Source organism: Ambystoma mexicanum, chromosome 6p (assembly GCF_040938575.1).
Source record: "Ambystoma mexicanum isolate Mex_15411 chromosome 6p, UKY_AmexF1_1, whole genome shotgun sequence".
NCBI lineage: Eukaryota > Metazoa > Chordata > Amphibia > Caudata > Ambystomatidae > Ambystoma > Ambystoma mexicanum.
This window is the reverse complement of record NC_090935.1, coordinates 222,350,908-222,378,839: the sequence shown is the minus strand read 5'-3', so window position 1 is coordinate 222,378,839 and position 27,932 is coordinate 222,350,908. Positions and strand designations below refer to the sequence as shown.

The window sequence follows — 27,932 nt, the reverse complement described above, 5'->3', positions numbered from 1 at the left end:
TGGAACCCCTTTTGCAGCATATACGGGAAGCTTCCGGCGTGAAAGGCAATCACTTTGGGGGGGGCATGAACATAAAAGAATGGCATTTGCCGATGATATGTTGGCGCCCTCACCCCGCAGAGTCTTTAAGGGTGATAGCCGAGGAGTTGGCTTTGTTTGGGGGAAGTCTCTGTTTTTGTTTTTTTTTTTAAACTTTCTTTATTGAATTTTTCATAACGAGTAAATACAGGGGCCATGCACCGCCCATCACAAGCAAAACAAACCCTTAATATCTTTCCCCTCCCCCTTTTTTGTTTAAATGTCCCTTTCGACCTATCAGTTCTGACGTGCGTCGGAGCAGGTGATGACGGTTTACTTTACGTGGCCTCGAGAAATCAGTCCATGTTTGGGTTTGGTTGTGGCTGACTATGATCTGGAGACAAGGCTTGTGAGTCCCCGTTGGAGGACAACAAGTAGGCTATATAAGGGGCCCATATATTTGGCGGGCGTGAGTGTAGCGGCAGTGTTTTAATGAAGCTGGTTTCAACATCTTGGCAATACGTGATGTCTTGTAGCCAGCGTTGCCAGCTTGGAGGAGGGCCTTTCCCCCAGCTACATGCAATTCTTCTGCGGGCTAGGACACGTAATAGATTTGACAGTCAGCGGACCGTGTCTGGTAGGTGGTTGCTGAGTCCTAATAGTGCTACAAGTGGGCCTGCCTTCAGATGCGTTCCAATGATTGTTGATGTTTTCTCGAGGACTGCATTCCGAAACGTGGCAATTGTGGGGCATCTCCACGCCAGATGAACAAAGTCTGCTTCTGGTGCGCTGCACCGGTTGCACGCAGCGGATTCCGATGGTTTCTGTGCGTGAAGTTGTGCTGGTGTGTGGTACACCTGGTGGAGGAAATTGAAATGGATCTGCTTATATCTGGCGTTAATTGCCACTTTTTTGGTGAGGCTGAGAATGTAGTTCCAGTCCTTATCAGTAATCGAAGTATTCAAAGCTCTTTCCCATTTTCTCCTGGGTCCTGGGTTTGGTGGCTCTTCTGTGTTCAAGAGGGACTTGTATATATTCGCCACTTGGGCTTGTATTGTTGCATGTAATAGTGGCCAGGTAGAGGGCTGGTCTGGGAACGTGGGGATTTTGGCTCGCAGTGCATGTCGTATTCTGAAGTATATGAATGTGTCTAATGCGTTGTCGCTTCCTAGTTCCCTAGCTCGTTCAGCTGTCAAAAATGTGCCGTTTGGGAACAGATCTCGAGGGAATTTATTTGCAGTTTTTCCGTCCATTGGAGGAAGATCTTTTCTGTAGTGAGTGGTATTCCCGGTATGAATTTTGCTGGCAGGAAGGGAGAGTGTCTGCTTTGAATTTCGCTCTTTTTTGCCATCTTTTTCAAAATTGAATGTCGTGTGGACGATATTCATCTACATTCTGGGTGGTTGCGTTTCGCCGAAGATCATGGCTCGGAGCAAGTAAGGCGATGCCAGGGCTCTCTCTATCTGTACGTGAGGTCTAATAAAGTGACTGGCGTACCAGTGGCGCCCATTAGTAGTGTTCTATGTCTGGGAGAGCTAGACCGCCTTGTACCACCGGAAGAGTCAGTTTGGTGTACTCCACTCTAGCAATTTTGCCCGCCCATACTAGGTCTAGGATCACGTTTCTGATAGTAGTATGAACTTCTGTGTTAAAATTAGTGGAATGTTCGAAAAGAGATAAAGTAGTTTTGTAAGAATGACCATTTTGACCAAGGCAACTCTGTCCCACAGTGGGAGTGATGGGGGAAGTCTCAGGTTTACAAATCAATAGACGTGAATCAGTGATTTTAAATCTCACATTGTCGAGAGACCAGGTGGGGGAGATACGGGGCCGCCCCACTTTCGGTGGGCGAGAGGGAAAATCAAATATTTAGGGATCCAGATTACAAAGTCTTTGACAACACTATATGAGGTGAATTATCCCCAGCTTCCCAACACTCTCAAAATAGACCTGCAACGCTGGAACACTCTACATATATCGTGTTTGAGGCGTATGGCCTCAATAAAGATGGTGCCCCTCCCTCGCTTCCTTTCCTACTTTCAAGCCATACTTGGGAATTTCTTCAAATTACGTAATATAGGCATTTATATGGCATAGTAAAAGACAGAGCTCTGCTCACTGCAATTGCAACTGCAAATGGACATAAGCAATATTACGGTGGACAATGTTGTTTTGCAGTATGTAGATGACATTCTGATCTGCAGCACCACTGAAGAGCAATGCAGGCGCGATTCTGTCCAGCTATTGACTATACTGGCTGAGAAAGGATACAAAGTTGACAAGCAAAAGTTGCAGTACTGCCAACAGGAGGTGTTGTACATAGGGCAACTGATCTCACATGAGGCGAAGAAGGTAACCCCAGAAAGGGCTGAAGCTATCATGAACACGGCCAAGCCACGCATGCTAAAACAAATGCAAAGCTTCTTAGGCCTGTGCAATTATGTCCGAGCTTGAGTCTTTGACTACAGCTCGTATACCAACCCCTTGCTACAGGCCCTTTAAAAAGGCCAAGGCAACAAGAGAAGAAATTGAATGGAATGAAGCAATGGAGAAAGGGTTTACAGAGCTCAATGGGGCAATCTGTAAGGCCCCAGTGCTCGGGATTCCTAATTATGCAGAGCAATTCTACCTGTTTTCACACACCGATGGAAATGTTATGACGGCAGTGCTTGCGCAACGAACCTCGCTGGGATACAAGCCGCTAGCATATTACAGTAGGAGTCTGGACCCGGTCATGAAATCTAGCTGCTGCCGCGTTCGCCATCGAGAAGGCGTCATCCATTGTGATGTGGTGCTCCATGACATTGTATGTTGAGCACTCACTGTTCGCAATTTTAGAGAAATCAAAGGGCACACTGATGTCACAGAGAGCATCCGCCTATGAGGTTATCTCTAATCCATCGATTAAAGCAGTACAATGTAAATCTGTAAACCCTGCTACGTTCATAGCTGAGCCAGTCACAGAGGGAGAACCCATACACGACTGTGCGATCTATGAGGAATTCTATGATGAGATCCCCAGGGTAAAAGAAAATTCCCTGGCAGGTGGAGAGATCACGTCAAAACAGCAGGGAGTTTGAAAGGCGTAATACAAATATGGACTCCAAAGACACACATGTTCACGCCATCATGTGCCAACCCTGAAGACGATGAACAAAACACTGAAGAATCAAAAGAAGGAGAGATCAAGAATGAAGCAGAAGTGGTTGATGAACCGACCAGATGGGGGGGGGGGGAGTATAAAGGAGGTCCCAGACATGATTTGCACCCCTGCCCCTCCTTTCGAGGTACCTGAAAGGTACTCGCCAAGGTACGTGACGTATGAAGAGCAAATGAACCAGCAGAGAGTTGCACTGGGACTCTGCCCAGTGTACATTAGAAGATATGTACCTGTTGAAGTGCCCATAACCATAAACCCCGGGCAACACGGTACCCTATCAGACAACCATACCAGCCGCTGATACGAAATGAGGAGTACCTACAGACGGTCCACAAAGAGACCCCAAGAGCCCTAATTCCAGGGGAAATGACACAAGGGCCTGAACAGACTCATAAATGAACAAAAGCCACTATTGAAAATAACACGCCAATGTAAGTGATTACGAAAATAAATGTAATGGATACAAAGACGAGACAATGTTAAAACGTGAGAGAACGGTACTACAGGACAAGATGGAAGCAACCGACCTGTTAACTGTGTGTAAATAGGCTTGGAACGCAAGATGCTAAGAAATCGATGCTGCTTGCAGTGCTTAGTAGAAGATGGAGCGGCAAGCGCCAACCATATATCTACCTCCAATAAGGCACACAATACAAGTGCAACTCCATATTGCGAAGCAGAAATGGGCCCAGGCTGCCAGAGGCCTGGCAGGCCAAGTTTCACAACTCAACCAGAACAGAGGAAGAGAGGAATCGAAACTCAACAGAGAGCGGCTCACGCTTGGGAAATCGAGGTCACCCAGAGAAGGGGAGGAGAGCGTCAGCTCGCAAGAACCAAACTTCAGAGCATACCAGCTCGCTCATGAAGGTCAACATAAGAGAGGCCCAGGCGGATGGTAGGGCCAAAGCAGAATTAAATGCAACTAAAGCTGGAAACTGAAGCAAATTCACGGTGAACCAACAGGTGACCAGCCAGGCGCAGAGATGTACCACCACCTGATGTCATCCAGAACCCAAGGATGCTTTAACTTTTCCTGATAAGAGACTACAGTTTTGAGGCCGTCCTTAGCCAACTAATTGACACATCGCCCTAAAACACTGATTGATGGAAAGGAGGAAGGGTGAATCTTGGGGCACTAGGCACCTGGGTGTCTGCTTTGCATGCTCCTAATTAAAATGGAGATTTATGTTTAAGGGTGTAACTTGCCCAATCACAATGGACCATGTAATCTAGGGTCCTATAGACACTGTAACCAATAGGACGTCGTACTTGTAGTGACGTCAATCACGTGTGATGTAGAGGGACGGGCGTAGACTCCCACCCGATAAGAGTTATCCAATCCACATGCTTTATTTCTATATACAGATATAGCACCTATACTTAAGTTGCCTTTCCTAACCAATTATATTGCGTGATGATTTTTTATAGAAATTAGACGTCAGTGATGACGATTTGTGCCTATAAGAATTACTGTTCTACCAAAGTTCGTGGAAGTTGGAGTGAGACCGGTGATCGCACTACAGCTGATTCCCATTTGTTTCCCTGTTTGATGTATGTATCATTAAACAGACTTCCCTTTGCCAAACTACTCATTATTGAGTCGTGTTGGAGTAAGTGAATTCTGCACCCCCTGTCCTCACATGGTGCAGCTATCTTGTCTTACAGGTTCTTGAGGGTGAGCGCTGACCTATGGGCCCGTCAGCGAATTCCTCTCCTCGTGTACATAGTAGTAGTTCTCTTTTGTTTGTGAACTTGGGGTCCAGTTACCTCAATGTAGATTTCAAAATCTCGTATCATCATACCCTCATTGGACCAAGATTACTGGTGTTCGCAGTGTCAAAAGCTGAAGATGCATGGAATGATCATGCATCAGCTGGCATGGATGGGACGTGCCAGCACTGGAGGAGGACCCTTCTTCATCTGAAATGACTGTCTTCAAGGATAATCACTTTGACTGTGTATGAAAGAACACCAGCTTTGCAACTCAAATGATGAAGGTAGCAAAATAGCAGGGAATAAGCATGCAAGGGTGCCCAGACACCATGGAAGAATGGTAAAGTTAGCCACTTGACAGGCGCACAACAGTTGTGCAGCTCTCATGTATGTGCCACGTATGGCGTGGAGGCAGTAATGCTGTCAGAGCGCCTTTAATTACTCTGAGCTGGCATGGAAAACGGGGAGCCTCCAGTACACGCCAGGTGATGCAGCAACCACTACTCAGCACCATGAGCACTGGAGAGGGCGCCTGGCGATGAGAGAGAAACAAAACTCCTCAGTGAAACGCAGCACAGCGCTGGGAAACAGCCTTCTTTGCCATAGGGAATTTGTGAAGACCCTCAGTCATGTAAATTAATACATGGATGATGTGGCTGGAAAGCATGTCTTTGTTCTTAATGCATATACTAGCGAAAACGTATGGCGTACTTCCGGCTCAACACTTCTCACCCTTGGACCCAGCTGAGGGTGGGTATACAGACCTAATGATGTCAGGACTGCTTAAGAAACTACACTGCAAAACAAATTGACATGCTAGAATTATATAAAATTGGTCTTTGACATCATTATTTAGTTTTAATTGAACTAGATTTTGAGTAAACTGGTGTTACGGTATTATATAAGTCTGGGAATTGTAGGCTTTGTCATACCTTGTGTTTGGCTTTAGGTTTCTCCCAGTTGCATACCTGTGATTGAGCTAGAAGAGGCTGGCAAATCTTTGGGCTAATTGGGCATCACCAGAATGGCGGATTAACATTTGAATTTCAACAGGAACGTTTGATGTCGCTTCCTCTGATGTCACTAGGAGATCAAGGGTTCGATTTCATTGAAATATTGCCATTTATTCTGATTACAGTTTCTCCACTTCTCCAAAATTGTGTGATCTTGGTCAAGGATCTTCTCCTGCAGTATCGTTTGTATAACAAATTTGGGAAACACGGACATGCTTAGTAGTACACTAAACAATAATATGCAGTGCTAAAGTAAAGATTGGTAAGGATTCCAAAATGCTAACCACTCTTTTTAGCTTTTATGAGAAACTTGATGGTGTCTCACGTACTAGTCCCCAGGGATCTGTCATCCAGGTGGCCAGGACACTGCCAACCCTATTGGATCCAGTTCCTAGGGGTGGACTAGTGACGGAGGATTACCTGGATGAGGGGTCCTCGGGGAGCGCTAGTGGGACGCTGAAGGGTGAGACGCGGCATCCACTTCCTTATGACAGTTTCCCCATCCTGCCTGGTAGGATACTCAAACTGGATCCCCCACCCCCCTTTTTCTGACACAAAAGCTTTCTCACAGCATGAACGCCAACGGACCAATAACCGACCCGTTTACCTGACATGTCCCAACACAAGGGTCAAGCAGAGTCAGGCAATTACCAACCACTACACACACCTGACTACCCTTTCCCTCCCCGATTGGGATAAAAGGCAGAGCACACAAGCACAATCTGAGCAAGGCAGAACGCACGAGGAAACAGCCATTGCAGGACGGCAGTTCAAACGGAGGAGAAAGGCGGTGCGACCTGAAAGGACGTCAAGGAGGGAGTTGCCCTTGCCCTTTCCAACCCAGATCCGCGAAGCCTCCGATTAAACATTCTGAAGACTGGGAATCGCACCTGGCAGGTGGTACGACGGATGTCAACAGTACATGGCCCCCGTCTGCACTGATTGGCAGGGCGGAGAGCCGTGGTGGCCATCGAGGAACCGTCCTTGACTCCAGCAGGTAAAGGAACCGAGCGAGTTTAACACAGCCGGTGAGCCGGATGCACCTGAAAGTAGACCGGCTTGTGTTAGGCTGAAGGTTGCAGTGGCAACTGCAAGAAGATAGTCAGACTGGTCCAGCGTCATGCAGGCTCTCAGTTGAAGGTCTCTGGCTGGTACTCCTCTCCTGAACAAAGAGACTGTGTTGAATATTAAAAATAAAGGAAACTACGAATACTAAGGCAATAGGGAAGGCCATGCTATAGTCAAATCCTTTGTACAATCGAAAGTCCTTGACACATTGCAGAAGTTTTTGGTTGTTACAAGTTGGCATGTGCGTCTGTACGAACTGTGATGATAAAAAGCTGCACTTGTTGTCGGCTGACGGTGACCTAGCGAGACGAGAACGCCGATTGGAATGCTGTTTGAATCGGCAAGCACTCTGGTTGGTCTGGGCCCGGACGAGGGGGACCTAACCTGAACCTTTTGCTATTGTTTAAATGGACATTAGACTTACGAATATTGAAGTGGGCAAGAAAAGTTAAACAAAGGAAACTGTGTTAAAGGGGCAAATGTGAACCCGACCGAGGGATGCTTGCAAAAGCATAGTGATGATAGAACATGTGAAGCCTGACTGGGGGCTGGAATACCAAGGGAAGTGAATCCTGCACCCTGTTAACACATAGAAACATTGTGATGACAAGTGTGAACCCGACCGAGGGATGTCCACAGTGAGTGGTTGGTCAGAACCCGACTGAGGGAGGCTGATTGAGAGAAGGATCGGAACCCGGCTGAGGGGGATCCAACGGTGACGGGTATTCACCCCACGTAAAGATAACCCGAAGGAACTTTTGTTTTGGTGTATCAGGCCCTCTGAAGCAAGTGACTTTGCATGAGAAGAGACTTAAGCACAGAAGGCCCTAATGCTAGAAAAGGAACTGTAACCTCGTGCTGGAGAAGCCCAGGAGTGTGCTGTGCTCAGTAGTCCCACTTTGTCCCATGCTAGAAAACATGGGGAAGGGAGACCTATGACATCCTGACTTATCATTTTTGTGAACACTTCTTTCTTTTCTTATGAACATTATCCCACACTATTTAGTAACATATCGGTAAGCACTGGCAATAGGTTTCTTAGTATAGGCTTTTTTATTATTATTATTATTATTTTTTTAACTAGACTCCACTTGGACAGTGCTATTATTATTTGATGGTCGTAGCTTGCTCCCATCTTAGAGTTAGGTTTAGCTTAGACGTTTATCTCACCTCTTTTTGTAGTTTAATAAACACCCTTGAACTGTGATCACTTGTGTCTGTCTTGCTTTAGATACCATGCCTTTCTTACACATCCCACATGCAGAAGCATGATAGCAGGACTGGATGGCTAGGTTTCTTTGTTCACACAGTTCTGCCGATGCCAAACAGAGGGATTGTCGACATGCCTTTGTTGCATAATGCATTGGGATTCAATCTGCTAACAGTCGGTGCTTTCTCTTAATTTTTCTGTCAATACTGTCTAATCCAGGAATATCTTTTGTTTTGAGAGAAGCAATCACAACTGTCTCTGAATGTTTTCTTTTTTTTTTTTTAAACTTTTGTTTATTGGCAGAAAGTGAAGACCGCTACAGTACATCATACACAGAGGAAAACAGAAATCGCATTGTCCCATTAGGGCATTCTATCATGCGCATGCATCAAAACGATTCGGAATGGGGGGGGAGGCTTGACAGCCCGAGGGGCTAGGTGCTCAGTACACATGGTGCAGGGTCGGGCGGTTCCGACAATGGAGTGGAGCTTCCGACCAGCTCATCTTTATTGTTCAAATAGCTGCAAAAGTCTGTCCACACATTTTTTGGGCGAGATGACACAAGCAAGAGTACAATATATTCCTCCTCGCACATTTGTACCCATGTGAGGGCCTTCAGCCACATCGCGAAGGTAGGGGGGAGCGGCGCTTCTAATTCTGCAATATACATCTTTTAGCAACGATTGCACTTATATTAAAAAAATTTTACATTTATTTTCGCATTTTCTCCGAACCACATTCCAAACAGTAAGGCCAGCGGGTCCGGGTCTACTGGAGACCCAATTATCTCCGAGAGAGGCCCTGTCACCTCCAGCCAGAACGTATTCAGTGCAGCACAGGACCAAAACATATGCACGTGATCTGCCTCCCCAAAGTTACATCTCGGACAGGTGTGAGAAGGGTTGGGTGTAAATTTCGCCACTCTCTGTGGCGTGTAGTAAAGTCTGTTGAGAAATTTATATTGTATGCATCGGAATCTAGCGCTAAGGGAGACTTTGCGCGTGTATGCACACATTTTGTCCCACATCTCTTCAGTGATTTCTATTTCTAGCTCCCTAGCCCAAGCTTCACGTGGTTTGAGGGATGTATTCCCACGTTTTTCCAGTTGCATTTTGTACAAGGAGGATATTATGCCCCTGCCACTTGTAGAGTTTGCTATACATTGGTATTCGGGTGCGTCTGGGGGCTCATCTGGGTAGGAGGGCCACATTGCATGGACCGCCGCTCTCAGCCTGAAGTATTGCAGTAGGTCAAGCGCTGAGTTGGAGTGTTCGGGCTACCATGTTTGGGGGGTAATAAATGTACTATTTGGGAATAGGTCGGTTAGTGCTCGATATCCCAGAGCCTCCCAGTGTCGCACAAAATGCTGCTCATGCGTGGGGGAAAGTCCCGGGAACTGCCATATGGGAAGCCATTTATAATATGGATGATGGTCCTGTGTGGTGTTCAGGATCTTATTCCATGCCTTGATTGTGGTGGCCACAGGGTCTGCCGGGGCGTCTGACTGAAATGTATGGTGTAGTACCAGGGTCGTGATATTGGTCCCATCCCCTGCCAGTTTCTCCAGTTTGACATGTGGGGGCGGGTTCGTATGTGTGTACCAGTGCGTAGCATGTTGGGCCTGCGCCGCTATCCAATACAGGGTCAGATCTGGGGCTGTGAAACCCCCTTTTTCGTAGGGCGGGTCATATGTTGCCACTTCTTGCGAACGACACCGGAGTGCCAGAGGAATTTGGCACACGCCAAGTGGAGCCTTTGGAAGTATTGCTTCCCGGGCCACACCGGTACATTGGCAAAGATGTAGAGAAGCTTGGGGACTGCAATCATCTTGACCAGGGACAGTCTGCCCGCCAGGGACAGTGGGAGGTTGCGCCAATTAAGCAGCTTGGATTCAATGAGCCGCGCCGTCGTCTCGTAGTTATCAGCCAGTAGAGAGGCTTTTGAAAGCGACACCTGCACCCCCAAGTACTTGATGCCCCCTGGGGACCAGCGTAGGGGGTATTCGCATGATGGTTGTCGGGTTGCTGCGGTTAGAGGGAATATTTCAGATTTAGAGTAGTTGATATTAAAGCCGGAGTATGTGCCTATTTTAATTATGTCTCAGATGATCGGGTCCAAGTGTGTGGAGGGGTTCCTTACATAAAGGAGTACATCATCGGCGTACAGTGAGATGATTTCCGGTGTGTCTTGTAAGCGAATACCTTTGTGGGTGTGACGATCCATCCATGACGTGGTCAGCCATGGGTTCAATGGCGAGCGTAAAGAGGATGGGGGAGAACGGACATCCCTGGCGGGTACCCCTGTGTAACTGAAAGGGAGAGGAGGCGATGGAGTTGACTAGTACCCTGGCCATTGGACCCGTGTATAGCGGTTTTATATAGGAGATCATGTTTGGTCCCACTCCCATTTTCCCCAACACAGCCCATTGGTATTGCCACATGACCATGTCAAATGCCTTTTGGGCGTCTAGCGTGACCGCTACTGCATCCGCCTTTGGGTCGATTCTGGACATTACATTAAACAATCGGTGAATATTAAGTGCTGTAGATCGGCCAGGAACAAAGCCACTCTGGTCTGCATGGACCAGGTGGGGCATAAATGGAAGGAACCTGTTCGCAATTATTTTAGCAAATATTTTCCTGTCCGTGTTGATGAGAGAAAGGGGCCTGTAAGAGCCGCATTCGTCTGGAGGTTTTCCAGGTTTGGGGAGGACGGTGATTAGAGCTTCCCGCAGAGAAGGGGGGAGGGTGGCTAACCGGAGCGATTCGGTCCAGACCCCGTGCAGTATGGGAGCAAGGATGGCAACATGTTCCCTATAGAATTCAGACGTGAGGCCATCGGGGCCCGGGGCTTTATTCTTCGGAAGGTTAGAAATTACCTGGACTATCTCCTCCAGGGTGAACAGGGTATCCAGTTGTTCCTTAGTGCTTTGGGAGATAAGGGTCATTGGGATGCGTTCTAACAAGTCATCCTGGTCGTGGGCGTTGTGTTCCAGCTGGGGGCCATATAGGCTGGCGTAAAAGCTAGCAAAGGTGTCAATGATGGCTTGGTCCGACCAGTGTCGCTGGCCTTGTTCATCTAGAATGCTATCTATCTGGGATCTACCCCCTTCCGCGTGTACTAATTTGGCTAGGGTTATACCAGGTCTGTCTCCCTCCCCATACCTTCGGGCAGCCACGGGGCGAGCAAAGTACCGCACCTCGCTCATGGCATGTGATTCAAAGAGTTCTAGTTCTGTCCTAATTTTCGCTAGGGTTGCCGGAGCTGGCGCAGAGGCATGTTCTTGTTCTAAGGTTTTGAGTTTCTTTTCGGAGCTAGTTAGGGCCTGCCCTATGGCCTTGAGAACCCCGGCCTCCCTTGAGATGCACATCCCCCTGATGTATACCTTGAATGCTTCCCATCGGGTCCCCTCAGGTGTGTCTTGTACATTGTTGTTCTCGAAGAAAGTGTGTATATCAGACAGGATTTCCTCTTTGAAGACAATGTCGGATAGGGCCTCAGATTTAAAGCGCCAGGCGGGCCGGGTGGGTCAGAGTGTTTCCAAGTTGGATCTGTAGTAGCACGGGGGAGTGATCAGAGAGCGTGCGTGGGAGTATCTCAACCCCTGTCACCCTACCCACCAGGGACCCAGAAAGGAGGAACGCATCTATTCTCGAGGAGCTGTCGTGTACTGTAGAGTAGAAGGTGTAATCTCTAATCTGGGACTGGAGCGTCCTCCACACGTCATGTAGATTGAGGGAGTCCATATATGCGAGGAGTCTTTTGGCAGCTTGTGGCGTGACCCTGCGGGTCATTGACGTCCTATCCAGGACATTGTCAAATATAAGATTCATGTCTCCCCCCCACCCCATATAATGGGAACCTCCACATATCTCATAAGGATGGCGGTCAGGGCATCAATGAACTCAGGGGAGTCGGTGTTGGGGCCGTACGAGTTCACAAGCAAACATTCCTTATTAGCCAAAGTGCAGTGGAGAATAACATATATACCCTCTGCATCAATGTGGGATGTGTGGAGTGCGAATTTTACCGATTTGTGGATGAGGGTCAAGACCCCTCTGGATTGAGTGGAAAATTGGGTGTAGAATCTGTTAGGGCCCCAGGACTGTGCAAGGTTAGATGATAGGTGTTTCAAAGCATGTGTCTCCTGCAACAGGAGCACCTTGATCCCGTGTCTCTGTGCATATGCCGCAATCCTGCGGGACTTTTTGAGGTTTGTCAATCCCCGGACATTCCATGTCATTATTTTAATAGCCATATTGACAATCTACGGGACATCCCAACCAAAGGATTTGTCTTTGTCTAACCCGATGTGTACAGCAGTGGCGCGAGAGCGCCTCACAACAAAACCAGTCATTCCTTTCCTGCCGATTTTATGATAACATTCCCCAACTTCCCCACCCTCACCGCCCGAACCAACCTAGCAGTACATAAGTGCCCACCCTTGGAGTGCCCAACTGCGTGCCATTCCCAACTGGGCAACGCTTGACCAATAACCCAACAGGGGCTTAACCATAAACACTCCGCCTTGAAAGGCATTGCAGCTGCAGGGGGGGCTACCGCTGCCATTGACCCACATTGATGATACAGGTTATCCAGGAGGTCTCTGAGAAGTTGTTCAACTGCGAGTTCCATGCAGCCCTTTAGAGCAGATTCAAGGACCCCCGCAATCTCAACCTCGATTCGAGGTCATCGCACTTGGCTTTGACTTGTTTCATGTCGCGGACTAGCTCCGTGACTGTGTTTTGCAAGGTATGAACATTGTCCTCGTTAGTGCCAATCCTCTGCTTTGTCTCCGTGATTCTGGCCCCATGTTGGTCTAGTGTAGCTCTCAGGGAGGCCACATTCGCGTTGATATCGTCCAGTTTTTCATGGATGGCTGCAAAGTTTTTGGCCATGGACTCCATCATAATCGTTAAGTCAGGCTGGGGGGGTTCTGGATGTATATCGCCCTCCTCTTGTGCTGCAGATGAGGATGCCTGGTCCGCCCTGGGTGCCGCCTTGATAAACCTGTCCATGGTGCCCTCCTTGCTGGCCCCGCGCGCTCTGTTGGACATCTCTGTAACGGGAAGGGGCACCAAGGCAGGCGATTTTGTTGGTGACAGTCGGACAGGAGCTCTGTAGTGGGATGAATAGTTGGCCGGCTGCTGAGCGTGCGGCTATCCGTGCTTAGTAGTTCAAGTATTAGCCCCGACGGGTTAGGAATGGGCCGGACCAGGCTGGGGAAGCAGCAAAGCAGGGGCACCCAGAGGGACTGTATGCCGGTGGGCTTGGCGGGTTCAGGCCCCAGGAACAGCAAGGGGAAGTAGTTGTAAGGCATCAGGAGGGTCCCCGTATAGCCCGCCTCACTTCAAATTGCATCCAGGCTCTCTGGGCAGGAAACACAGTAGATAGGTGTGGGGGGTCCACTGGGCTAAGACACGATGCTGCTGTGGGCTGCAAGTGGCGGAGTGGATACACCTCGTGTGGTGCCTCGCTCCGATCAGATCCTCCAGCAGTAGATCCCCGGCAAGTGGGGGGAGAGGCCTTCCGTTGTGGGGGCCGCCACCAAAAATAGCCACAGAGCGCAATGGAAAGCCGCAGCGCCGCCCGTAGTGTTTGCTGCTCCTTCCTCCTCCCTGTATGGCGCTTCACGCCTCAGCGCCCGGGATCGGGCCACCTGTGCCTCCCACTCCGCCAGGCGTCGCCCGGGCTAGGGCACAACAGCCGCCCCGCAGCGGACCCGAGGGCGGCCGCCACACACCGCCGCTGCACCCACGGAGGTCGGTGAGCGCCGCAGGGGTGGGAGGGCATTTGCGGCAAGTGTCCCTGATGAGATAGGATCCCAGGCCCGGGCCGTCGCGGATCACCGCCGCGCCCAGAAGGGGACGACGAGCGTTGCTGGTGTCGGTGGGGGGTGGGGCAAGCTCCGGTCACCCCGGTCAGTGAAGCAGGGCCGCAGAGAGCCCAGTGAGGGCTCAGTGTGATGGCAGCGCCGCTCGTACACCCCCGGGGAGGCACCTACCATAGTCGGCAGGGCCCACGGCGGCAAGGTGTGGGGAGCTCCGGGCTGTGTCGCAGGGCAGCAGCGGGGTCCACGTCTCTCCGCGACAGGCCGTTGCGCAAGTTCTCGCAGCGGCGGCGCTCCAAGTCCGTCACAGCAGCACTGTGCACGGGCTCCAGGAGGCAGACCCAGCTGCCCTATCGGCCCTGCAGGCCAGGCTGAGCGTATCTCGGCTGCAGATGAACCGCAGGCGGCGGTTTTCACACAGTATGTGCTACGTGCGTAGGAACAGTCCAGGGTAGTTTCTGGGGCCAAGGATGGCAGGATCTCACCGTTGTCTGCAGATAGTAATCTGTGGGTCACAGAGCTCTGGAGCTAGGCGGCCATCTTGCCCCGTCTCTGAATGTTTTCTGCCCACAACTACCAAACTATTGCTTGGGCAAAGGAGGGTGGATCTCCTTCCGAATGGCTGTTGAATGGAATGGGAATCCACTGCAAATTCTGTCCAGTGTCCCTAGACCGGTCTCTACCAAACATGCGGTTAGAGAAACGGGGAAACATGATACCCCTCCCTTATATGCATTCACTAATGAGATTTACAACTTCCATGAGCAGGTTTAAATCAATATTTGTTAGTCTATTGATCACCAAACCTAAACCTTTATTGAAACTATAACTAAGTTGGGGGTTTCCCTACCTAAATAAACTAAGGAAAGTCTGTGTCTGTAAATCCAAACCAAAAAGCTGTCTGTGTCAAAAACTATACTTGCCCTCACAGTGTAGGAATGTTCCTAGTTAACTAAACAGTGTCCAAAAACAAATATGGAGCTACCTCTGGCTCCCTTGCCCAAGTTCAGGATACAGTTCCTGTAAGTGCTTGTTTCAGCAAATTAGCTTAGCCTTGGGATTCCCTTCCCAAGTCCAAAACCTACTTGTTCGTGACGTACAATGCTCATTTAACTTCGCAAAGTTTCACAAGAGCTTAGGGTTCCCTTCCCCAAGCTTAATGTACCTCATGGCTTAATTGTCACAATGTTCAGCAAGAGCTCAGGGTTCCCTTTCCCAAGCTCAAAAGCACTTCTTTCTTAAATCGCAGTATTCATGACTTCCTTTAACAACTGTTAGAGGTTGGTTGGGGCTCCCTGGTCTTGGCACAGGTGACAGATCGCGCTGTCTACCCACTACAGGTCGCTCAACCAGTTGCTCTTGTAGTTTCTTAATTAGTTCCTTTCATGACTTCCTTACTTGGCTTCTTTCTTGCCCAAGCTTTTGTCCAAATATTCACTAGTAGGTGACTTGCTTTCTTCGTTTCCCTTTTTTATATTTTGCTGGCTTCCACTGATAACCTCTTTCTCCCTTTATTTGGGTTAACAGGTACTCCAGACCAAGCTTTTGCTCACACTTCACTGCTCCCCCTTCTGCTGTTCACTAACAGCTTCTTTACCGAGTTCTTACTCTTTAACACTGTTCACTCTCAGCCAGTTGTTACGAATCTTTCAAACCTGTATAACTTTGTTACCTGTACCCACTCTGTTACTTAGTCTCCAGACACTCCATTGGTTGCCTCACAATCGTTTGTTCTCTTATTATTCTTGTTCAGAGGCTTTCGAGAACGTACCGACTGTACGTGACCATTCCGATACAATGTAATTCACTTTAGCTTTCATATGTTTGCGTACGAGGTTTCTAGCGTTTCTTGAAACTCACTGGACGCTTTGCTGCTTCCCCCGGCTTCTCTGCTCACACAATGTCTTGCGGTTAAGGTCAGGGTGTCACCTCCTGCCCCTCAGACACTCCTGGGGCAGTTTCTCCACCCAGGGGAATGTAGCACTCTGCAGCCACAACAAAGGGGACGACAATCGCCACAATTCCCTTCTTTTGTCCTTGCTAATACCCTGGAGATATGGCTCCGTCGCCCGCTTCTGCATACTGCCGCACTCTCCACGTCTTGAGCTTCTTGTTGCTCCACGGGTTTACTACATGTTAGACCGGCTTCCCTGCTGCTCTCTCCTGACGAACTCCTTTCTGCTGTGTGCGCCACCTTTTATACACCTGAACCCTGTCAAGGGGTTTCAGGTGTGAGTCCTTGGCCACTTTTGCCTGGCCAAAGTTAATACAATGAATGGGACATGCCTGACCTTCATTTCTGTATTCCCCCAAATCACTCTTCTTCATCGCAGTACTAGAGTGGTATTTTCTATGGGAAACACATGTATATAGGCGCGTTATAAATGACTCATCTTGTCATGTCATATCATATCAAGTGTTCATTCCTCTTCTAGGCTTCTTCATCTTCTCAGTACTTTGTGGGAACTCATGGGGATGAATAGGACATGAGCGGAAATAGCCCATTAAGGCTGAGGGAAGGGAGGGTAAATCAGTGTTAGGAAAGGGGGGGGGGGAGTACCAAGTCTCGCCATCCAGCACCCTCTTCCCCAATCCCCAGGACACTCCACTCAGGCGTTCCTCCCTAGCTTGTCCGCCCCCAGGGCCGGGATCCAAAAGCGATGGCCCTTCCCATGCCACCTGAATAGAAGATCCCGGTGAGTAGATGTGATGCCCTCAAGTTTCTCACACCACTCAGTGTGGATTTGTATTTTGTATTTGTTTGTTATTGGATCGCGCACCGAACCCTGAGGTAACTCGCCGCAAGGAAACTTAGGAGTTACATACATAAGATTTTACACTGTGGAGTAAATAATACAACGTGCTGTGTGAGAAAACAGTGTTCACACCGAGGGGTTAGTACACCAAAACCATGTGAAAAAAAAATACAGTTTTTAACACAAAGTATAAACATTGGAAACACATTTTTTTTAAAAAAAAAATCGCTCTCGCTTTCCTCAACTTATTGTATCATATATTTCTGAGGCTTGTGGAATCTGCTTGGATCACATGCTGTGCATAGGCCGACATCTAGTGGAAGCTGCGGAGTATTAGTTTTTTTTTTTCGAAACTGGGCGTCGACACAGGTCGTGCCAGTAATACTATCCCTAGTGTGACGTCCACTGTACCCATGATCCCTCAGACGTGTAGGACCCTCAGATAGTTTTTTTCCACCATACTGGTCGGAAGCATTTCGCGGAGTTCCCTGGCCTTAGCCATACTTTTGCAAAATATCGTTATATTTACCCCATTCTCCACCCCAACGTCGAGTCACACTCGAGGCCGGACCGGAGAAGAAGTCTACCGTCGACAGCTGCACGACGGATTTGGGCCTCGGAAGGCCTCTGGCCTCGGCCCTGCAAGTAGGGAGAGTGGGGGGTGGACATGCTCTACACTCTTTTGGTATATAGGTACATTCTTATATATTCCTACTCTTAACAGCCCGCTGCCACAAGGTGCGTATGGAGGGTACCCCTTTCCAATTCTGCCCCAAGTGCAACCGCAAGTACCCTTGGGTTGACAGACATGCCACGTGCAATCTCTGCTTGCCGAGGGACCACCCCGAGGTGAACTGCAGAGCGTGTAGTAGGTTTAAACCAAAAACACTTAAGGACCGTTCGATGAAGCGTTGGGCCCACCACGCCAGGCGTCAGGAGGCCATGGCAGCGGAGGGCACCTTCAGCAATGGCAGCGACGCTGTGTTTTCAGACGGCGAGGGCAACGTGGCGTCAAGAAACAGCCGAGCGCAAGTCCCCGACTTCGGAAGGTCGTCCGGCAGGGCGGCTATGGGGAAGAGCCCCGGCGACACAAGCGCTACCCACAGCACTTCCACAAAGCACATGAAGTCCAACCGAGACTCGACGCACACGTCGAGTTCTCGGAAAGAGGTACATAGAGAACGGTCCGAATCGGTGTCCTCTGGGCATTCTCGAACTAGATCGCCGCATGACTCCAGGCAATCATCCACTGTTGCCAAGAGTGCCTCTCTCCCCAAGGTAACGGAAGTTCGATCATCTGAAGACGAAGCCGACTTCCATCTCCAGACCGCACTCCAGGAGTCGGCGCCCGCAGACCACGTAACGGCGGCTCCCGAGTCCCTACCTCCATGTTCTAAAGATAGGGACACTACCCCCGAACCTCGACGCCAGGTGTCGGAAGGCTCCGAAGGGGCGAAAAAGCAGGGAAACACTCTTCCACCCACAGGGAGGGGGCAAAACGGAGGAAGCAGTCTCAGCCTCCTCACACACCTCAAAAACTTCCCTCTCCACATAAACAGTCCCAGTCCTCTGTTATCCCAAGGACCCCTGCTAAAACCAGTAAGTCTAGTCAGGATAAGGCGGAGAAAGTCCCAGAAAGGATCATTCCCAGTTATAGAGAAGGGTCTAGTGATGACATAGACAGGGTTATGTCAAGGATGTCTTAATTGGCAGATTTTTACGCAAAAAACCCTGAACACTTTCTCTCCTATACTCCCGACGGGTCAGCACCATCAGGCTCTAAGGATCCAATACCTCCAAGTAAGAAGTCCCGGTTTGAAGCCCCAACACGGTCTTCGGACCCCTTCTATATACAGCCCAACTCTCAATATCAAGGAGATGCATCCTTTTGTGAGGATCCAGATTTGGGCATTTTGGAAGAGCAATCTGGTACGGGCTACTATGGGGATGATGAGGACCAAGAAGAGGAAGAGGAAGACCCTGCGACCTACAGAGTAGATTCCCCGGTAGAGAAAGAAACCCCGATTACCGACTCACCTGTCGACAATCAACCTCTCCTGAATGAAGTTCTGTCCCGAGCGGCAGAGCATTTCCATATTGACACCCAGGGTGCTCAAGAGGAGAGGGACTTCGCCGAAGAGTTAGTGGGAGAAAGGAGGCCTGTTGCTCAGGCCATCCCTATCCTTATATCTATTCAGAAAAGAATAGACCCTTCATTTTTAAATGCTAACCTCACAAGGGCCGTGAACCCCAGGATTGAGAAACTTTTCAGGGCAGCCCAATCAGACCCACTGTATATAAGGAGGCATCTGAAACCAGACTCTCTGGTTGTTACAAACACCCATAAGAGGGCTGGAACACCCTTGTCATCGTCCGAAGCTCCTCCCGACAAGGAGAGCAAGAAATTGTATGGTTAGGGCAGGAAAGTAGCCTCTACTTCCGCCTACCAGGCAAGGATTGCCAACTCCACCACCCTGTTGGCCAGCTACAACTGCCATCAGTGGGAAAAGGTCGCGGCACTCATAGACTCCGCCCCAGAACCCTTAAAGAGCCAGTTGGCACGAGTTGCGGCGGAGGGAAGAGCTGTCTCCGGTTGCATTTTAAAAGCAACCTTTGATGCCGCGGATAATGCTGGCAGATTGATAGCAGAAGGAACTGTTATCAAGAGACGCGCTTGGTTACGGCAGTCTGGATTCAAAGCTGAAACCCAAGCATCATTGTTAGATAAACCGGTGAAGCCGGATCTGTTGCTTGGTAAGGCGATTGAGAACGTGCTCAAAAATGCCAAGGACGAGTATGAGACGCTCAAATCCCTAGGCCAACTAACCAATAAACCCCCTAATCAGAGGGGGAATGGCAATTTTCGTCGCCCATGCGGCCAAAATTACCAGCGAGGATCTAACTATTCCCAGGGGCAGGGTACACCGTGGAAGAATAATAACCAACAGTCTACCCAGGGTTACGGCAGGGGTAATAAAAGAGGACGTGGTAAAGGTAGAGGCAGTCCCAGTAAAGGGGGCGGCACGCCTCCACCAAAACAGTGATGCTCCGTTCAGGGTCCCTTCTCGCGCAACCCCAGTAGGGGGGCGCATTTCCAACTTCACCCAAGTTTGGGAATGGATCACATCAGACAGATGGGTGCTGTCCACAATATCCGCAAGGTACTGCATAGAACTGTTAGAGCGTCCCCGGAACCATCCTCCACGACAAAAAATACATTATTTGGAACACCAGAAGATCCTCCTCGAGGAGATCGTCAATCTGCTAGCAAAGGACGCGATGGAACTCGTCCCGGGACACCAGGTAAACAAGGGTATTTATTCAACTTACTTCCTTGTGCCAAAAAAAGATTTGACAATGCGCCCAGTATTGAACTTACGGCCTGCAAACAAGTATGTCAAGCCCCAAAAATTTCGCATGACTACTCTCCAAGAGGTAATCCCCCTCCTAAAAAATGGGGATTACATGGCAACATTGGACATGAAAGATGCCTATTTTCATATTTCCATGTTCCCAGCGCACAGAAAGTACTTGCGCTTCAAGGTGGACAGTCGGCACTACCAGTTCAAGGTACTGCCGTTCGGTATAGCTTCGGCTCCAAGGGTATTCACCAAGGTGCTGGCGGTGGCGGCAGCACACCTATGCAGGGAGGCTATCCCGGTGTACCCTTACCTGGACGACTGGCTCATCACGGGGGAGACCCCAGTAATTTGCAGAACAAACATTCAAAGGACAATCGACCTCCTCTTCGAATTGGGCTTCTCAATAAACGAGAAAAAGTCAAGTCTGGTGCCAAGCACCTCCAAACAGTTCCTAGGAGCTATCCTAGACACTCAAGAGGGGTTGACCTTTCCTTCCGAGGAAAGAATTCGGAATATACTGCTGCAGATTCCGCAATAGCAGTCTGTTCGCCAGATAACGGTACGCAAAGCAATGCGGTTGCTGGGCATGATGGCGTCATGTATTTACCTGGTTCGGCACGCGCGCCTGCGCATGCGTCCCATGCAGGAATGGTTGGCGAAACAGTGGTCTCAGGCAAGTGGTCAGTGGGACGATCTAGTGGTCGTTTCGCCAACACTTGTACAAAGCCTAAACTGGTGGAGAAGAGAAAATCTGTCCAAGGGGAAACCCTTTTACGATCCCGAGATACAGGCGGTAGTCACAACCGATGCATGCCAACAGGGTGGGGAGCTCATCATCTCCACCACACAGCTCAGGGTCTCTGGTCTCACTCAGTGGCCAATCACATCAACCTGCTAGAGCTTCTGGCAGTATTCAGAGAGCTTCAAGCGTTCAAGCCCTACCTGCTAAATCTGTCAGTGCAAATCCGGACGGACAGCACTACAGCCATGTTTTACCTGAACAAGCAAGGAGGGACTTGTTCGCCAAATCTGTCCAAGATTGCCCAGAAAATTTGGATATGGGCACTCAGATGGAACATCTTCCTGTCATCGCAACATGTTCCAGGGGATCTGAATTCTCTAGCGGATGCTCTAAGCAGAGACCCCCTCCCAGAAGAACACGAATGGTGTCTACACAGAGAAGTCGTAGAAGATATCTTCTCTCAGTGGGTTTTCCCCACTGTAGACCTATTCGCCACAAGTGAAAACAGACCATGCCCAGGATTTGCATCCAGGTTCCCCCAACTAGACTCCCAGGGGAACGCACTGTGGATGAACTGGTCAGGAATGTTTGCGTACGCTTTTCCACCAACTCCTCTCATCAGGAAGGTGGTCAACAAGATGAACAGAGAGTCGATGACGCTCGTCCTGGTTGCTCCCATGTGGGCGACACAACCGTGGTTCCCACACTTACGCAGATTAGCGGTGTGCGAAACTATCAAACTTCCGGCCTGGTACAACCTACTGTCCCAGCACCAAGGTCAAACAGTGCATCCTCAACCCAACTCAATGAACCTGGCAGCATGGCTCCTGAGGTCATAGAGTTCGGACATCTCAATTTACCACAGAGGTGTATGGACATACTAAAGGAATCTGGGAAGCCAAACACGAGGCACTGCTACTTTGACAAATGGAAGAGATTCGTTATCTGGTGCCAGAATAAACAAATCAACCCAGTTGATTGCACTCCTTCCACTATTGTTACATACATGCTCCACCTGCTGGATGCAGGACTGGTTTTTAACTCACTGAAGGTACACCTGGCAGCTCTGTCGGCATACACCACTTCCCATAACAAGGTGTTGTGGTGGAAAGTACCAGTAGTTAAAGCCTTCATGGAAGGAGTAAAGAGACTTCACCCTCCTATTTCAAACCCACCACCAGGATGGGACCTTAACGTGGTGCTATCTAAACTCATGGGCCCCCCATTCGAGCCCATGCATAAAAGCAGTCTCAAACACCTGACTTATAAAACGCCCTTCTTAGTAGCTATTACATCTATAAGAAGGGTCAGTGAAATTCAGGCTCTGTCAGTGCAAGATCCTTTCTTTACTGTCCATAAAGATAAACTGGTTTTACGCACACACCCTAGGTTCTCAACTAAGTTTATTTCTAAATTCCACGTGAACCAGTCCATCGAGCTTCTGGCTTTCTTTCAAGACCCACAGTGCTCGGCTGAGGTGAAACTACACACCCTAGATGTGCGTAGGGCGGTCCTCTACTATGTAAACAAGACCAGACCGCTAAGGAAAACAGACCAACTGTTTGTCTCCGTAGCTACAGGCAGAGAGGGGGATCGCATCTCTAAAGGTGCCATCTCTAAGTGGATTATTAACTTTATCCAGCTGTGTTACTCCCTTTCTGGAAAGACTCTGCCTTTCACGCCAAGAGCCCACTCTACAAGAGGCATTGGGGCCACTCTGGCTTTCATTGCAAATGTCTAGAATGTATTATTTTAGAGAATGGAGATATGCGACAGACTTGAGAGGCTTTTTTACAAATGGAAACCTTTGAAGTGGTATATCTCATGATACAACAATGTGGTTCGTTGTGGCTCAGGAATTGAGTCCTTTAAAGGGACTGACTGGCAGAGATACAGTATCTAGTGAAACGGAAGGTCACAAGCAGATATTGATTGAACACTGCTCATGGAAGTTGTAAATCTCATTAATGTGTATAAGGGAAGGGGTAGCCCGTTTCCCTGTTTCTGTAACCCTAAATTTGTTCTTCCCCTTCTGAAATAGGCCCACTGAGGCCAAAAAAGTGGAAAGTACCTATAGTAATCCTAGCTACCCAAACATAATCCATGCCTTCCCTGCGCTATTTCTTTACTTACTCTGTAAATCTTGGATAGTCTGTAGCCATAGCACCATTCGTTTTTGGAAAATATTATCAGACCTTTATTTATAAATGTGGTAAAACCATGTACTTTCTGACCAACCAGACCTTTACTGGCTTAACCTGTGGGGTCCTACTAATCTGCTGAGGGTTCGCTCTCATGGGGAAGATGGGGTTCTTTGTATGAAGCATCATCATCCTCGCTTGTATATGAACATGTAAGTCGGAAAGGTACAATGGATATATATTATTTAGTTCTGGATATCATCACTCTTGAATAGGTTTGCCTTCTACTGTCAACACCCGTTCCTAAATAATATATGAGCAATTGGCAATTTTTGTTGAAGAATGTCAACATGTAGTTTTTTAAAATTGTGATATTGTTTATAAGAAAACTTTAACAAAGAAAACACCTCAAATTTACATTTCCAAAATTTGACATGCAATGTAAATTAAGTGAAGTTTGTGTTCCTGCAATACGTTGATTCCTGAATTCATCGCTATATATCGTTAATGGGGTATTTACAAGATGACAAAAATAGTATTTCTTTATATCATATGAAGTCTTACACCCAAGACATGTATGTTTAAGAGTTTCTAAATGTGCGTTTTACCAAACAGACAATATCTCACGAACCTGTGTAGCAGATAAAACAAAGCAACAACATAAAATATTTCATATAAAATCGCCTGGAGGAAAGTATGACTTGAAAAGTGGCATATTTGGGAAAACAATTGACATATTCCATGAAAGTACATTCCAAAAGAGGTACTTCTCCAGTCTTAGCAAATTTTTTAAAAAAAAATTTTATTCCACTGTACGGCCATTTTAAACTTAAAACAGCAGTGGGATAAACTGCTGCTGTCCTGCGGGATAAAAACTTAAATTTAACTGTGAAATCACAAAGTAAATGTGCCATAATTATCTTCTTTGTACTTCACAGGCCCCCAAAGACAAGACAGCATCTACTCAGACCAGAGTCACCTGAAAGAATGCATCAGCGTCCTCTTTGGTTTTACAAGGAGAGTCATTGAAGATGTTCAGTTCCGGAATGATATTCTTCTGTGGCTGCAGAAACTGGTATTTATTCATTTACGCTAATTGAGATGATGCTATTGCAACTCTGTGGAAATTGATTTCAGACTTTTCTGATATGTCAACAGCAGTGATATTTTCAGTAAGGCAGGGGTTCAGTCCCATGTAGAAGTGAGAAATTGACCAAAGCCAGAAGCAGAAAAAGAAACTACATCAATGAGTTGAATAGTGAGGCATGGCAACGGTGGTATCTCGTTTTAACAGTTCAGAAAGTACTAACCGCCCTCTGCACAGGTTGTTTCTTTGGATTGATTTTATGCATTCTGTACTTTGCAGACTTGGCTCAAAAGACCACTTTATGTGCAAATACTCAAACATCTAACTTTGTGTTGTCCTAAAACCGGTCTAATCAGACAACTGCCTTTTTAGCGCTTTTGTATGTTTTTGCACAGACTACTGAGTCGCTTTGGTCAAGAATGATGTAGCATTGCATGTGTAATAGCACGTTGTAGATTCTTAATCACACTTTTTGAACTTTTGCAGGTAAAAAATGAACTCCGATTGTTTTATGGATTAGTTTAAATAAGTTACATATTTTTAGAAACATTATGTACTTTTTATATGTGGAACATTTTCTATCTCGATTTTAACTGTTGTTTTGGAATTGTTGAAGTTTTGTGTAAGGTTTTAATTTTTAAACCACATCACAATAAAAAAAAGGGCCACTTTCAAGAAAACGTTTATTGTTAAATCGCTGATGTGTTTTTCTGTAAATAAGGCAGTATGGGGTTTATATGGGTAAAGGAGTACAGGAATTGGGATCTGGTAAGAAAGGTGGCGTATTTGGGACATTGTAGATGGCCCACAGGTCTTTCTGAAGTTTATCCATTTACATTGTATCACAGACATTTACAAGGAAGATGTAGTTCGCCAAAAACATTCTTCTTTTAAGTGTCAAAGAGCTAGAGCTACTTTATCATTTTCTCTGCATAATATCTAGCTCTTACATCTCTTCTTCCGTTAACTCTTATCTAGTGGTTGAAGTGTATGAAAAGAAGTAGTGGAACTATGTTCCCTGCTGGCCTGCCACCGCCCCCCACAAGCTTCATCAACATGCCCCTGCCACACGCAATCCAAAACCCCAATCAAATACGCCTGCTGTTAAGGGAACGTTCAGAGCAGTGCCTGAAGTGCAAGTTTCAACTTCTTTCTACACTTTTATTTTAAAACTAGCCCATTCTGAAACGGTTTCTTTTTAATACAAAAGTATAGGAACGGTAAAACGTATTAATATTTTTATTGGAGCACTGTTCCCAACTGCTCCCGTCCACTGCTCCTACCAGCGGTTGATTCATCTCCGTTCCAGCATTCATTGTGCCCTTCTGTAGCTCATGCAGTGGGGAAGGTAGGAGGGGTGTTGGGAAGGAACACGGCATGCGCAATTAAGAGATGTCCGTGTATAGTACATCTGTGAAGTTGGTCTTCCTACAATATATCATTTTTGGATTATGTACAAAAAGACTAAAAATAATATCGCCTTTAATCATCCAAAGTCTTACATCCTATACATATGTCTAACCAATCATGCATTTTACAAAATCGGCAGTATCTCAAGAACCCTTCCTCACTCCTACTACTTCAAATTTCTGCAGCAGATTAAAATGAAACCACATACATGATTTAAGAAATATATTAAATATAAGAGAGCTTTTTAAATAAGTATAATCTAGCAAAAAGTACAGTTTATGAAGAGTAGGAATAACAACTTTTGGGTACACACACTCACTACAAATTCAATCTGAACACTCTTACTTCAACTATTGTATTGATGTAACCTTCCATTATACTTGCTGTAAGTGTTATTGTTGGATTTGCAGCGTTATGGCGTGAGTGTTTATGCTTTGACATAGGCAGAGTGTAGACTGGGTACGACTTGAGCAGGCAAGGCCCACCCTAAATCTGTAAATGCCCACTCAGCAGTGCTGCATGGGCATTTACAGATGTTAATGTCACTGCGGTAGGCCCAACTACATTAGTTTCAGGCCCCACTTGTTAGACACACCTGGCTATGCCTCTGACCATAGGGAGTGGGTGGTTGTGTCTGGGATCCCCTGGCCTACCACTTTCTTTTGATGGATTTATGAACCATTTCAGCACTCGCAACTGGGGAGTCAAGCCTACGGGCACTGCCTCCTTCACGGGAACAATGCTCCTTGATATTTCGTACAGCCACTGAAGTAGCTACAATTGACCTGTGATGAAGTGCCCTTTCCTACCACACGTGGGATCCTCCCTATACTTCCCACTCACCGACACAGACAGCTACCTTCCACCTGATCTACCAACAAGTTCTTTCTTGATGAAACCAGACCTCCTCATAAGAGCATCTGTCAACACCACTAGCATCTTTCTCAGAGACCTCAATCTCACTGGGACGCAAGCCACCAGGAAAAACCTAAGAGACTCTACTCTAACTGCTCAGCACCATGGACATGAACCAGCTGGTCACAGAGCCAGCCCACAACAGAGGCAAAAAACTCAACTTGATATTAACCACCTCTTCATCCGCCGTATGTCCCCCGCCCCACTTTTGGACTGTGCAGACCACACAAACGTGCCCAGGCTGCTCCACTACGCACCTCTTCCCCTACCAGGTCCAACCCAAACTGACCAAGATATCCAAGCGCTCTTTCAAGCGCTTTGTCATGGATAATGTGGACGGAAACTTCACCTTCATCTCCATGTCTTTCTCCTTGAAGAACATCACACCCAGCTCACCAAACCCTAACTGAGACTAACAACCCTAACTGGGACTACCAACACCCATACATCACTGAAACTTTGACTCAACTAAAGTGAGCCCTCCAAACCTTTTTACCCACATGAACACAGCGACAACAAGCACACCACCTGCATAAAAGAAAAGCTATGAAGAAAATCTCTCCAACTAGATGATATCACCCTGAGAACCCTACATTCAGCACGCAGGACACTCGTCACTGCAGCCAAGGCAAGTTAAGTTAATCAACCACCTTAAGGAGAGCATCCAACAACAGAAAAAAGCTTGCTCTCTTCTAAGCCTTGAAACAGTACATCAACACACTGCCAGGCTCTACAATACCACAATCCACTGATATGCAACTCCATCAACAGCTTCTTCAGTGACAAGAAAGAAAAGATAAGGAAACTCATTTAAATCTCCAAATGCACCACAAACATTACACCTATATCAGCCGGCAACATATCAAGATGGTCTGAATTCAGGACAATTTCCACGAGATTAGACCAACATTCTGGATGCCCTCAAGCCCACAAACTACAAATATCGCATTCTCACCTCCGCCTTTGTGAGGGTAATCGCAGGTGAAGCACTCTCAACACTTCCTAATGTCATCAACATATACCTCAGAAAAGACGCTTTGTCAGATGCACTGAAAACAGGACAGATCCTGCCCCTTTTCAATAAACCACACTCTAGCCAGGTGACCTAGCCAAATATTACCACTTCACAAACCTAACTTTACTCAGCAAAGTGATTGAGAAGGCTGTCACCATCCAATTGTATGAAAGGATCTCTCAGCACAGTCTCCTACAAGAATACCAATACCAATCTGGTTTCCACCCATGATGCAGCACAAAGACCACCACTTTCCAAGTTAATTGGGAAGCTCTACACATCGGTCACAAAGCGGGCCCCTGCTCTCACGTCCTTCTCAACTCTTATGCTGCCTTCAATGCTTTTGACCATGAAGCACTGTCCAACGTATTTGCCATGAGCATGGTTTTTGATAAAACGGTCCTGCAGTATTTCGCCTCAATCCTCTCCAACAGAGACCAATTAGTCCAAATGGACCCAAACATTTCCTAGCATCACCCAGCAGCCTGTGGA

General features: G+C 47.6%; 1 protein-coding gene across 1 annotated transcript in view; it reads left to right on the top strand.

Annotated features, from left to right (window-relative positions):
- Positions 1-27,932, top strand: part of EPG5 (ectopic P-granules 5 autophagy tethering factor) — a 2,517,217-nt gene that overhangs the window by 86,950 nt on the left and 2,402,335 nt on the right. The window contains exon 4 of the mRNA XM_069626898.1: positions 23,952-24,088. Coding sequence (XP_069482999.1) covers positions 23,952-24,088 — 137 coding nt within the window. The remainder of the gene's footprint in view (positions 1-23,951; positions 24,089-27,932) is intronic.